Source organism: Acomys minous (assembly GCF_964271855.1).
Source record: "Acomys minous genome assembly, chromosome: 17".
NCBI lineage: Eukaryota > Metazoa > Chordata > Mammalia > Rodentia > Muridae > Acomys > Acomys minous.
The window spans coordinates 14,517,317-14,530,643 of NC_140500.1; the positions used below are offsets into that span (position 1 = coordinate 14,517,317).

Genomic DNA, 13,327 nt, shown 5'->3' on the forward strand with positions numbered 1-13,327 from the left:
CAGGATGGGTGCAACCTAGTGAGGCAAATTGATTATAGATAATAATGCCCCATCCCCACCCCCACCCCAGCAAAGGCCATAGAACTTGACTTCTAGAACCTTGCTCTGCCACCACCATGACACCATGCCCTCCCACTAGAGTCAAAGCCAAAATAGCCATGGGCAAGACAGGACTACCACCCCACCTGAAGTGGGGAGGGAACTTGAAGCCCTCCCCAGCCAGCCCTGCCCTCCCTCCTCCTCAGTGGGCTACAGGGGCCTGGGTGGGGGGAGCAGAGATGAGGGAGGATCCCCTGCCTGCATCTGAGGAGTCAGAGAAGGCCTGTCAGATCTGCCTGACAAGAGTGGAAGCACAAGCTGGTCGAACCGCTCTGGCAGATAATGTAAGAAACTGCTTGGAAAGAACACACCCACAGCCTCTGACCGGTAGCTTTTACTGGTTTCTGCCTTGGGGAAATGCGTATGTAACCCTTTGAAAACATATTTTAAAAGTTCTTAAAATGACTTAAATATTTAGAAATCACTTATATGTTTATCAAGAGTAGAATAGATAAATAAACCATGTGATATTCATTACATGGAAAATTAGACATTGGTAAAAATGAATAGACTCTATAGTACATCAGTACAGATTAATCTCAGAGATGTCGCCTTTAAAATGATGTACATTGCAAAGTGTTTGCCCTGTATACATGAGGGCTGCCTTCAATCTCCAACACTGAAAAAAAAAATTTTTTTTTTAAAAAGGTAAAGTCAGTGGTACTAAGTGCTGTAACCCCAGCTCTCCAGAGGTAGAAACAAGATCAAGAGTTCAAAGTCATGCTCCGCTATACAATGAGTTCAAACCTAGCCTGCACTATGGGGGAAGGGGGTGTCTCAGAAACAAACAGCATAAAATTTGTATTGGTCCCCCAGGTGTGGTGATGCCCATGTGTGGTGGCACCCAAGTGTGGTGGCACCCAAGTGTGGTGGCACCCAGGTGTGGTGGCAGCCAGGTGTGGTGGCAGCCAGGTGTGGTGGCACATGGCAATAATCTCAGCACTCAGAAGGCTGAGGCAGGAAGATTAAAATCCAAGGCCAACCTGGGCTTCATGGAAGTTAGATTTTGTCTCAAAAAACAAAACTTACATTGAACAAAAGTCGCAAAAGACTATGATTGTATTCATATAAAATTCAAAAAGAGACAAAATTAACGAACATATCAATGTGGTTAAACTTTAGAGTCAATTAATAATCAGCCCAAACTCAGAATCAGACTCTTTTAGGGACAGACAGGGACATGGTCAGGGGACTCAACGACACCCTGTTTCCTCATAGAGGTGGTGGATAGCAGCAATGCTGTAAAGTAAAGCTGCCTTCAGGGAACTCAGCGAGCAGGGTCCCGAGGCACAGCAGTGAGCATTTTGTCTCATTCCAAGCCTTCACCTCCTAAGCAACCCCATGCACAGGAAAAAGATGGCATGACACACTTGACTTTTTAAGATGTGGAGGGAAAGCAAGGCATAGCGATACTAGCCTTGGGAGGTGAAAGTAGGAGACTGCCACAAGTCAAGGAACAATCTAGTCTAGTCTATGTGGTGAACCTAAGCCGGTCAAGGTGATGGTGATGAGATACTGTCTCCAAAGAGAATGGTGGCACATGCCCTTTGTCCCAACACATGGGAAGAAGAGGCAGGCAGATCTCTGTGAGCTCACCTTGGTCTACACAGTGAGTTCCAGGCCAGCCAAGGATACATTGAGACCGTGTCACACAAAGAAAGAGTCAAAAACTAAACTAAACGACAACAAAAACAAAAACAATTTAGAGGGAAACTTGGATGTACTAACATATGGAAATTGAGAGATCTAATGTCTTAAAATCCCGCAACTCACCTCCTTGGGAACCCAGGCGCCGACTCCAAGTGCTATGCAGGTCTCTGGGAGGACAGGGGATGAGGAAGGCGCAGAGGAGTACCAAGACCATGGAGATCACCAGTGTCAGCAGGAAGACAGAAGTGCGCACATAGGACACCAGGGAAGAGGTGGCCTTCTGCTCCAGACCCCCAAGGGGCTCTGAGGGGAAGCCCTCTGGGGCAACTTCTGAGACATGTGGCTTGGCGGCCCCAGCCACCTCTGCGTCTGAGTCGGGCTCCGGCAGCTCCCCCAGGGCGCTCTTCCCATTTTTCACCCCTCCGTTCTTCTGTAGGTTTAGCACAAGGTCATCTTCGCTCTCGTCGCTGTCGGCCTGGGTGAGGGGGTCATACTCCCCGAGGTCTGGGCTCTTCTTCCCTAGAAAGACAGCAGGGCAGGGTCAGGGAAGGCCTGGGAGAAGGAGCCTCACCAGACTGTGCTGACGTGGAAGCAAAATCACAACAAAAACCTAGCTCCACATCATTTAGACCTTAGTGGCTTTCTGTATAGTTAGTGGTGGGGGGTGGGGGGTGGCGAGGGGCCAGGGTAAAAGTAGACTACACCATGTTAACCACAGTAAGCCAGGCCTGGACAGATACAGGCTACGTGTTCTCCCATGTGGCAGCTAAAACAGCAATCTCGAGAGCAGAGAGGCAGGCATAGCAGCTTCCGCCTTTAATCTCAGTGCTTGTGAAGCTAAGACAGAACTGCCATAAGTTTTTGGCCAGCCTGGGCTACAGAGAAAGATCCTGTCTCAGGAGCTAGTGATGTGGCTCGGTAAAGTGAAGGCATTTCCTGCAGGCCTGACGACCTGAGTTCAGTCCCCAGAGCCTACACAATGAGAGGAAGAAGTTCGCGTCCTACAAGTTGCCATATATACATGTAGTTTTTTAAATGTAATAATTTTTTTAAAATGCATAAAAGAAGGTTGGGGTATACTTCAGTTTAAAGTAAAATGCTTGCCTGGCATGCACAAAGGCCTGGGTTTGACCCCGGTACCACACACATCAGGCATGAAGATGCAGGCCTGCTGTCCAATGCTTGGGAAATAGCGGCAGGTCATCCTCAGCTTAGTTTGAGGCTTATTAAAAGGAAGTAGGAACTAAGAGGTGGCTCGGTGGTTAAGAGCACTGGCTGTTCTTCCAAAGGACCCGGGTTTGATTCACAGCACCTATAAGGTGGCTCACAACTGGCTGCAACTCCAGTGTTAGGGGATCTGTACCCCTCTTCTGAGCTCCTTGGGCACATGCATGCATTTGGTACACAGACATCCAAAGAAGCAAAACACCCATACACACAAATACATTTTTTTAAAAATGAGAAGCAAAATACAGAACAGTGGTTGACAGATGCAATTGGACAGAATAATAAGTTCCAATATCGTGTAGCACAATCTATAACAATGGTTATCCCTGTGGGTCCCAGGGACTGAACTCTGGGCACAGTCTTGGTGGCAAGCTATTTTACCTGCAGAGGCATCCTGCCAGCCCAAATATTTGTACTTCTTATAAGCATCTTAATTTGACTGAATGTCACTAACAAAGCTGGCCATGGCTCTTTGATTTTTAATTTTTTTATTCATGTATGCATGCATGTATTCACTTGTAAATTTGAGGCAGGGATTCACTATGTACCCCAGGCTATCCATGAACCTGTGGTGGCCTTCCTACCTCAGCCTCCTTGGGGCTGGGATTCCTGGTGCGCACCACCACAGCCAGCTTGAGGTTCCTGAGTAAACTTGCCTTACACCTAGGCTGTTCCTGCTTTAGATTTTTCTCACAGTCATTAAGACACAATTGTTCCTGGTGAACTTCTAGAACAATTCTCTTCTGTATACTATCTCTCACAGAGTGTCAGTGATTTCCCGATGTTTCTATAGAAACATGTTAGCAAGTTGAATATTACATGCTTGGCAAAATCTCACTTCTTAGAACAACCCTGTAATTTGAATATCCTTTAAGACTGCCTTTCAGCAGGGTGTGGTGGCGCACGCCTGTCATCTCAGTACTTGGAAAGGCAGAGACAGGTGAGTTCGAGGCTAGCCTGGTCTACAGAGTGAGTCCAGGACAGCCAGGGCTATACAGAGAAACCCTGACTCAAAAAAAAAAAAAAATCAAAACAAAAAACAAAAAAAAAGATGGCTTTCAGTAAAGGTGTAAAGACTGCTCGTCTCGGGATGTGTCCTGGAAGAGGTGGCAGTCCTCAGGAACACAGAGGTGGCAGATTTATGTAAAGCTTGTTTGCACAGTCTGTACCCTGTTTCTTACTCGGACTCTACATTGACTGAGAGATAAATTACGGAGAGTTGGGTGCACCCCCACACCGACTCCTAGCTCTCCCTACAGTGACCTGAGCCTTCGCGTCAGGCTGTGGCGGAGAAATGGTTTCCTCTTTAGAAACCACTTGGTAAGCTATGACTAATGAGAACCAATGGTAAACCTTAGTTCAGATAAATTAAAAGGGGAAGCGCAGCCCAGCTAATGCACGGGAAGAATTCCTGGTGCAGGTCTGTCTTGCTGATGTCCTTCTCTTTTTTTTTTTTTTTTTTTTTTCAAGACAGGGTTTCTCTGTGTAGCCCTGGCTGGCCTGGACTCACTTTGTAGACCAGGCTGGCAACTGAACTCACAGCAATCCGCCTGCCTCTGCCTCCCTAGCGCTAAGACTAAAAGTGTGCACCACCACGCCCAGCTGGTAATAACCTTCTGGACATTACTTCTGTGAGCATAAGACACAAAAGAAGCATCAAAACAGACATGGCAGCCAGGTGTAGAGGGGAACCTGGATCCTAGATGTAAAGTTTAGCTTTTGTATAATAAACAGTTGACTAAACAACAGTCCATGGGATCACTCTACAGCATTTAGCACTTTCCAAAAACACAGACTACACTAGGTAATGTGGCAATCGGTTAACTACAAGCTTTTCTTTATTTTTCAAAGATTCATTTTATACAGTGAAGACTGAATTTGATCTTTTGTTTATTTTCTTTTTTTAAAGATCTATTTATTATTATGTATACAGTGTTCTGCCTGCATGTACATCTGCAGGCCAGAAGAAGACATCAGATCACATTAGAGATGGTTGTGAGCCACCATGTGGTTGCTGGGAATTGAACTCAGGACTTTGGAAGAGCAGGCAGGGCTCTTAACCACTGAGCCATCTCTCCAGCCCCTTTTGTTTATTTTCAATTTGGATCTATCCTAAACTGGGCTGGATTTCCTAAATGCTGAGGTTACAGTTGTGTACCACCATGCTTGGCTTGGTGTTGAGACTCTCTCTCTCTCTCTCTCTCTCTCTCTCTCTCTCTCTCTCTCTCTCTCTCTCTCTCTCTCTCTGGGTGTGTGTGTTCATAACTATGTGTATACATGTGTGTCTGGATGCATTTGCCTTTGTGTGCCCATGTGGAGGTCAGAGGTCAAGCCTGGGTATCCTCCCCTTCCTTTCTGAAACACAATCCCTCACTAAAACTGAGCTCCTATTTTAGGCTAGTGTGGCTGGCCAGCAAGACCCCCAGATCCACCTGTCTCTGACTCTAAGATCACTGGTGGCAGAGGCAATAGGATTGAGGACAAACCCCAAATTGAGGGCAGCCTGCTTTACAGATTGAGTTCTAAACCAACCTAGATGGCACGGCAAGCTCACAACTACCTGTAACTCCAGCCCCTGCAGGTCCCATACACTCTCCAGGGCTCCATGGGCACTGCAAGCAGGTCATAGAAGCAAAACACCCATGCATGTAAAAGAAACTTAAAAAAAAAAAAAACAGGCAGGAGAGACAGCTCACCGGTTAAGAGCACTGGCTGGTCTTCCAGGTTGGACTCCCAGCAACTACAGTGAATCACAATTTTCTGTAATTTCAGTTCTAAAGGACCCAATGCTGTCTTCTAGCCCCTCGGGGAACCAGGTACACATGTGGTTCACAGACATACATGTAGACAAGACTTTCATACACATAAGATATAATAGTAGTAGTAGTAGTTTTTTAGAGACAAGGTTTCTCTGTGTAACCCTAGCTGTCTTGGAACTTACAGACCAGACTGGCCTCAAACTCAGAGATTCATCTACCTCTGCCTCCTGATTCCTGGGATGAAAGGTGTGTGCCACCACTGCCTAGCCTGATAAATAAATGTAAAAACAAAATCTTCCAGATGACCAAGAAAACCTTGAAATCTCAGGGCTGCGTGGAATTTAAAAGTTCATATAATCCCTCTTCCAAACTGTGGTTCCTTTCAAACATCCAGCAAGCAGTCACTTGGCACCCAAATTGAACGTGCCCAGCATCTGGGAACCTACAGGTCTCCATCTACCACGTGGGAGACCAAGGCAAGAGGATTAGGAGCTCAAGGCTACCATCAGCTACACAGTGGGTTTCCACCAGCCTGGTCTACATGAGCTATTCTCTTACCAAAAGAAAAGAATTCAGCTGTGCACAATATAAAGACCAGTTGCTTCTCTAACTGGCTATGTGTGCCCTTTCTTTCTTAAGTCCACGAGGCCTCGGTGTCCCTGTTTATAACATATAATAATTACCATTCCTACCTTATGATTGTTATAAGGATTAAATAAGAAAACACACCTGAATTATGGTCATACCCAATCAGTTCTGGTTTCTATTATTATTGTCTAAATCTCTCAGCAGCCTCTGCCCAGTCTTCTCTTCTCCAGGTTAAACTCTCCCGTCTCCTTTAAGCCAGGACTTGAAAGAAAAGCTCTGAGTGACCCCTCTCTGCATACAAGGTGGCATGCCTATACCTTTTAAAGTAGGGTTTCCGGGATTGAACACAATGCAAGGGTGTGGTCTGGCCACAGGCAGGCCAGAGCCATGCCATTGCACTCCAGATAATTTATTGTTTCAGGAAATGCTGGTGGCTTTCTTGGCATCCTCACACACCAATCCGCCCAACAAGTCCAAGGATTCTGAACCACCCTCGGGCCATTCTGTCGCCTTACCGCTGGATTCTAAGCACCAAGTGGAAAATGTAGCAGCAGCATCTACTTAAATCAATCTTGTCAGCCTCTGCCTCCGAAGGTTCCCAAAGCACTGCAGCTGCCAGACTGAAACCACTGACAAAACCGAGCTGATGGAGCAACTGAAAGGGAATTCACTTTCGCGATGACTTATGCTACACCAGGAAGGAAGAGGCCACGGTGCCACATGCTACGGAGATGCAGACAATTTTAGTGACTCTATAAAAGTAACTAGTGGATGTTCTTTTACAGGAATACAGACTTCTAACTAATAACGTCATAGGAGGCATTTCTGTCATGGCCCCTTCCTTAAAACCAGGAGAAAGGGGGAAAGACAGAAAAAGAAGAGGAAGAAGAGGAGGGGAAAACAACACATTTCCAACACACAGTGTATGAACAACTGCTGCCTAACTTGTGAAATTCTACCTCTTGGAGGAAACACGATAGAAGTAGATACAGGCATCAGTACTGAGCAAGGCAGAGTCCACAGAACTGATGGTGCTGTGATGCCGTGGTAAGAACCGTAGATGTCTTGACTGCCTACCATGCTCAGCACTGATCCAAACACTCCAGGTGTCTTCGTTCATCAAATCCTCATGACGACCCTATATGAGGGGTTGGAGCCCTATTTTATCAACCGAAGAACTGAAACACGGAGGTAATCTGCCCAAGACCACAGGAGCTAGCAAGAAGCAAAGGCCGGATTCAAACTTGAGCATCCGAGCGCAGGGCCCGCTTGTTTTAACTTATAAGACGCTTCCTTCCCTGCCTCGTGAGTGTGTAACCCTACCAATAATCTCATCCCTGGAAAAATAAGGCCTAGGATCATAGAAACACCTACCTAGAGCCCTGTCTAACATAACACGACAAAAAGCAGAAGCATGGAAATAAGAAAAAAATGCCGACGATACTCTTCTACCAGAAGCAAGCTGTCGAGTGGGACAATGCATGCGATAAACCTAGACCCCCTATTCAGATCTAACCAATGGACAGCACATTCTCCATGGCTGTGGGGAGAACAGGGACCGCCTCTGATATGACTCTGGTACTCCCTATCTGACCACTTCTCCTTGGTGGGGAGGCCTGGTGGCACTCAGAGGAAGGGGAAGCAGGCATCTGGATGAGACTTGACAGGCTGTGAACATATGGTGGGGGAGGAGGTCCCCTTCTGTCACAGGCCTAGGGGAGGGAAATAGGATGGAAGAGGGAGGGAGGGGGAAACAAGAAGATAGAAATGAGGGGATAACAATCAGGATGTAATCTGAATAAACTATTTTTAAAAAAGAGAAAGGAAAGAAAATAACTGCAGGCATCCTGCAGAGTCAGTCCCGAAGAGGCTGATTCGTTTGACAGAGGCCAGTTGCCACACAGAAACCAGACAATAATTCAGAGAATTCAATACAAAATGTCTAAGCTATAACAATAACAGCGGTTGGAGAAATTAAGGCTGCCCTGGGATTGAACTGATAGTAACTAAAGCATAAACTGGGCATCTAGCCGAGTGGTTGCTAGGCCAGCAAAAGGTCCCCCACAGAAGGCCGGGCGCATGGCACACACCTCCCTGCCATCCTAGCACTGAAGCCAGAGAATCAGCACCCTTATCTGTAAAATGAGCGGCAGGCCAGCCTGGGCTACATACGATCCTGCCCCAAATGCCAAATGAAACATCTGGGTGTGGAAAGCAGAGTCAAGGGATTGTCACAAGTTCCAGGCCAGCCTGCTCTACATAGTGGGCTGCAGGCTGGCCTGGAACTTGCTTTAAAAGTAAAAGATGTAGCCAGGTATGGTAGCACACACCTTTAACCCCAGCACTTGGGAGGCAGAGGCAGGCGGATCTTTCAGTTCACGGCCAGCCAGGTCTACAGAGTGAGTTCCAGGACAGCCAGGGCTACACAGAGAAACCCTGTCTCAAAAAAACATAGATAGGTAGATAGATAGATAGATAGATAGATAGGTAGGTAGATAGATAGATAGATAGATAGATAGATAGATAGATAGACAGATAGATGGATGTAGGGCGTGGTGGTGCACACCTCTAAACCTAGCACTTGGAAGGCAGAGGCAGGCAGATCTCTCAGTTCAAGGCCAGCCAGGTCTACATAGTGAAACTCAGTGTCAAAAACAAATAAAAAGGAAAGCAAAAACAGAATAAACAAAAGAGCCCAGGTCAACTTTCACAACTCAAGCAACAAAGGCAAACATGAAGTTCATAGGTAAAAGATTAAAAGCCAGCACAGGAGGCGCCAAGGCTAGTTTAGCACTCTTGGCCCCTGCATCCTGCTAGGCTGGACGGGGACAGCCAGAGGACATGCACTGCTGGGAACGGGATCTGAGCTGCAGCCCTTCATTAAATTCTAGCTTCCAACTGCCCAGCTCTCTGCCTTGGCTAGCCCTGCTCCCTGCTCAGCCAGTAACCCAAAGTTAAACAGCTACCCCACCAAAACAGGAAGAGTCTGGAGAAAGGAGCCAGCATTAGCATTCACCCCATAAGACACTGCAGAATGCTCCAAATTCTCAAGAAAGGCTACAACAAAGCACAGCAAATAAAATCGGAAGATGATTGTGGGAGGAGGAAGATAGGGATTAGCTCTTGCCCAGCATACATAGGTCCCAGGCTCCACCCCAGCACCGCTCTGGGGAGGAGGGTAGGCCAATCCTACCATAAGATGAAGGAATTAGTGAACAGTTTATTTCCTAGTGGATTTCAAAAAAAAATTAATATCATCTTTTCTGAAATAAGGATTCATAAAAAGATGTATACTTCTAAGAAACAACTACAGTTCAGTAGAAAAGATGAAAAGTCAACTATGGGAAGTCAGGAGAACAAGGGGGGCGGGTGAAGAACAGGAGGGCAAATTTAGAAAAGACACTCTTACTAGTAAGGCACCCTCAGTCTCTGTAATCAGGAAAGGCTACATGCTGGGACCCTGTCTCAAAAACAAAAGAATGTCAACAACAAGCAAAGTGGGGGTGGGTGGTAGTGATGGTGGTGGCGCATGCCTTTAATCTCAACACTAAAGGGAAGCAGAGGTAGAGGCAGGCAGAGCTCCAAGTTTAAGGCCAGCCTGGTCTACAGAGCAAGTTCCAGGACAGCTAGGGCTGCACTGAGAAAGCTTGTCTTGAAAAATCAAAACCGTTAAAGAAAAAAAAAAAAGCATAGAATCAGCAAAAGAAATAGATATTTCTGAAACAGACATAGACGTTGACGACTGTAACCCTAGCTAAATTAAATACATAACAAGGCTGGCTGTTCCTCCTGAATTTTTTAATATCTCCCCTCAGCAAACCTGTGTAACAGCTTTAAGACAGAAATGCCCATTTTCTGGAGTAGGAAACTGAGGTTTAAGCATTTGGGAAATTGGCCCACGTGGCTAAAGAGCAAGTAAGTTCAAACCTAGCAGTCTGGCTTCACATCGCCCTGGCTACTCCTACCTCCCAAGATCAAAGCTTTCAAAGCAAACTAAATGTGTCACCTCCTGCCTGTATCCCAGCACTCAGCAGGCAGGGGTGGGGGAGGGGGTAAGGGGGGGGTGAGGGGGTACGCAGAGCATTGCCTGAAGTTCCAGACCAGCTTAGTAAATTTAGTAAGTTTAGTAAGTTTCAGACCAACCAGGGCTTCAAAATGAGACCCTGTCTCAAAATACTCAAACGAGAGCTGGAAAAAAATGGCTCAAAGATTAAGCAACAGACTGCTCTTCCAAAGGACCTTAGTTGCCAATATCCCTTTCAGTCATCTCACAACTGCCTGTAAGTCCAGGTTCTGACGCCCACGTCTGGCCTCCAAAGGCACTGCACTCACATGCATAAACCCACACAGACAGATGCACATAATAATAAAAAATAAAAACCTCAAACCAAACAAAAACCCTAGGAGTGTGGCCAATACAGAGATATGTGTAACTAAAGAGGAAAGAAAGCAGACCTAGTGCTTAAAGGAGATCTGGAAGAAAGATGGAGAGAGCCCGAGATAAAGCCAACCCTAACCGCAGAGAAAATGGTACAAAGAGGCCCAGGAAAACCTGGAACAGAATAATCATGACTGAACAGTCCAGTAAAAGCACAAGACTTCAAGGATGGTGAAGGAATGGCAAGGCATCCAGGCTTAGGACGAACCCAGTGTCTAACAATGAGTGATGAAAGTCAACCTGGCGGCTGGCGCTGTGAAGCACGGAGCTCAGCAGGTTCAAGAGTTTGAGGGCAGCCTGGGAAAGAGCTACGCAGGTGCCGAACCTGACAACCTGCGTCCAATCCTCCAGGACCACATGATATAAACTAATTCCTTTCCTACAAACTGTCCTCTGCCTTACACGTGTATGCCATGCGTGCATGCCCCTTTCCCCCATCACATATGCATGTAGATGCACACACACACACACACACACACACACACACACACACACACACACACACAAAATAATTGTATTTTTTTTACATTTCAATAGGCTAGCTTCCCCCAGGTGTGGTAGCACAAACCTGCCATCACAGCACTTAGGAGATGGAAGCAAGAGAGTGAGGCATTTAAGGTCATTCCCTGATACCTGGTGAGTTCCAAACAAGCCTGGGCTATGTGGGCATCGGGGAGGCAGCAGCAAAACAATTCCTACAAAGCCACCAGCGGAAGAACTTATGGAATAAAGTCCAGAGCAGAGCACTAAAGCTGAAGGCAAGTACACCAGCGCATAGAGCTACCACTGGCTGGTACCTTTAAAGATCTCCGATCAGGGCCGGATCTAGACCAACCTTTGGAGCATGATAAATATTCGCATTTACACTAACACAGGTAGTAGGAAGATAAACTTTGGCTTAGCTGTTACAGACTGCCAGTTTTGACTAAGCAAGAAACAGGCAGAACAAGAAACCCCTAACCAGCCTTAGGCCATATGCAAGCCAGCCGTGGGCCTGTGCTTCCCAGTTAGGGACATAGCGCTCACACTTTCTGAGTCTGCTGCTCTCGATGAGCACCCAGGTGTGTGTGTGTGTATGTAAGTGCATGCGTGTGTGTGTGTGTGTGTGTGTGTGTGTGTGTGTGTGTGTGATGTGTGGTAAACATATGTACAGTGTGTGCATACATGATGTGTGTCTGTGTCTGTGTGTGTGTGTGTGTGTGTGTGTGTGTGTGGTGTATGTTCAGTGTGTGTGCAGATATGCACGCCCATGCACATGCCAGAGGATGTCAGGTGTCCTGCTGTATTGCTCTCCACTTCATAGTCTTAGAAGGGCATCTAACCCTGAGCCTGGAACTAGGCTGGTGGCCAGCAACCCCAACAATCCCGCCCCTACCCTCTACAGCACTGGGTTTACAGGCACACGTGTGGCATGGCCAGCTTTTTATGTGGGTGTTGGGAATTCAAATTCGGTTCCTCATGCTTGTACAGCAGCCATTCTTCCCAGGCCCCAGATTTCAGCCAATGAAATGTCTGCAAAGAAGCGCCAGAGAGATGACTTAGTAACTGCGAGCATGCACTGCTTTGGCAGAGGACCTGTGTTTAATTCCTAGCACCCAAGTGAAGCAGCCCCCAACCTCCTGTGGCTCTAACTTGGGGGAGGGAGGGCTATGCCACAGGCACCACGGGCTCCTGCACATACCACACACACACACACACACACACACACACACACACACACATTTATATAACTCGCTTAATTTTTATGTCTGCACAGAATACAAGAGAAGACACTGGTTTCATAACACAAGGATATAAAAGCTTTTCCGAGACTGCTTTTCCTCCTAGGAGCGTGAGATGGTGACTCAACAGTGTTCCCAAATGGTGTGGAGGAAGCATGTGTAGGAAGGAAGGGAAGCAACTGTGCCATGCCCAAGTGTCCTTAGGGAAATACACTGAGACGCGTGCTCCCCTGGGACACCCGTGCAATGGCATCTGTACCTATACCAAAGTAAATAATCCCCAATACGGATTAGTTTACCTAGGGGTGCAGGCTCTCTAAATCACATATCATAAAGTAAACCACAACAATAACATTGTGCTTTAACAGTGTTTGACCTTCAAAGTTTAAAACTAAAAAAAACATATACCTAAGAGATAAGCCGCCTTGTCCTACAGGCTTTCTGAATGCCACATTGTCCCTCTGTTATTTATTAACCTCATGCCAGGCATGGGAGCCAAACACCTTTCCATCCTCTGCTCGGTGAATGGGTTTTAGATTCTGAAGTGAATCCCCAGCAGAGCTTTGTCCCTGGGTCACTGCTAGATCACGCCTTCAGTCATCATGTACCACCCCCCCTGAGCTATTAATGACCAAAATAATAGCTAATGTGTCAGAGGCTAATTAAATTCCTAAGTACAACTATCTAATTTACTACGACAAATGACCCTGTGAGATAAATATGCAATGCACTGTGCGGCATGTAGAGAACGTTCTGGAACAACAGTAATGTTGCAGATGAGGAAACTGAAGCTCAAAGGGGTAAAGAAGCTAAGCAAGTCAAGACTGCATTTAGCCCAGAGCCTG

General features: G+C 46.6%; 1 protein-coding gene across 4 annotated transcripts in view; it reads right to left on the minus strand.

Annotated features, from left to right (window-relative positions):
* The window catches only part of FAM234B (family with sequence similarity 234 member B), a 36,204-nt gene that overhangs the window by 20,913 nt on the left and 1,964 nt on the right, over positions 1-13,327 (minus strand). For all 4 annotated transcript variants that reach the window (XM_084765571.1, XM_084765569.1, XM_084765570.1 and 1 more), the window contains exon 2: positions 1,873-2,268. In XM_084765571.1, coding sequence (XP_084621697.1) covers positions 1,873-2,268 — 396 coding nt within the window. The remainder of the gene's footprint in view (positions 1-1,872; positions 2,269-13,327) is intronic.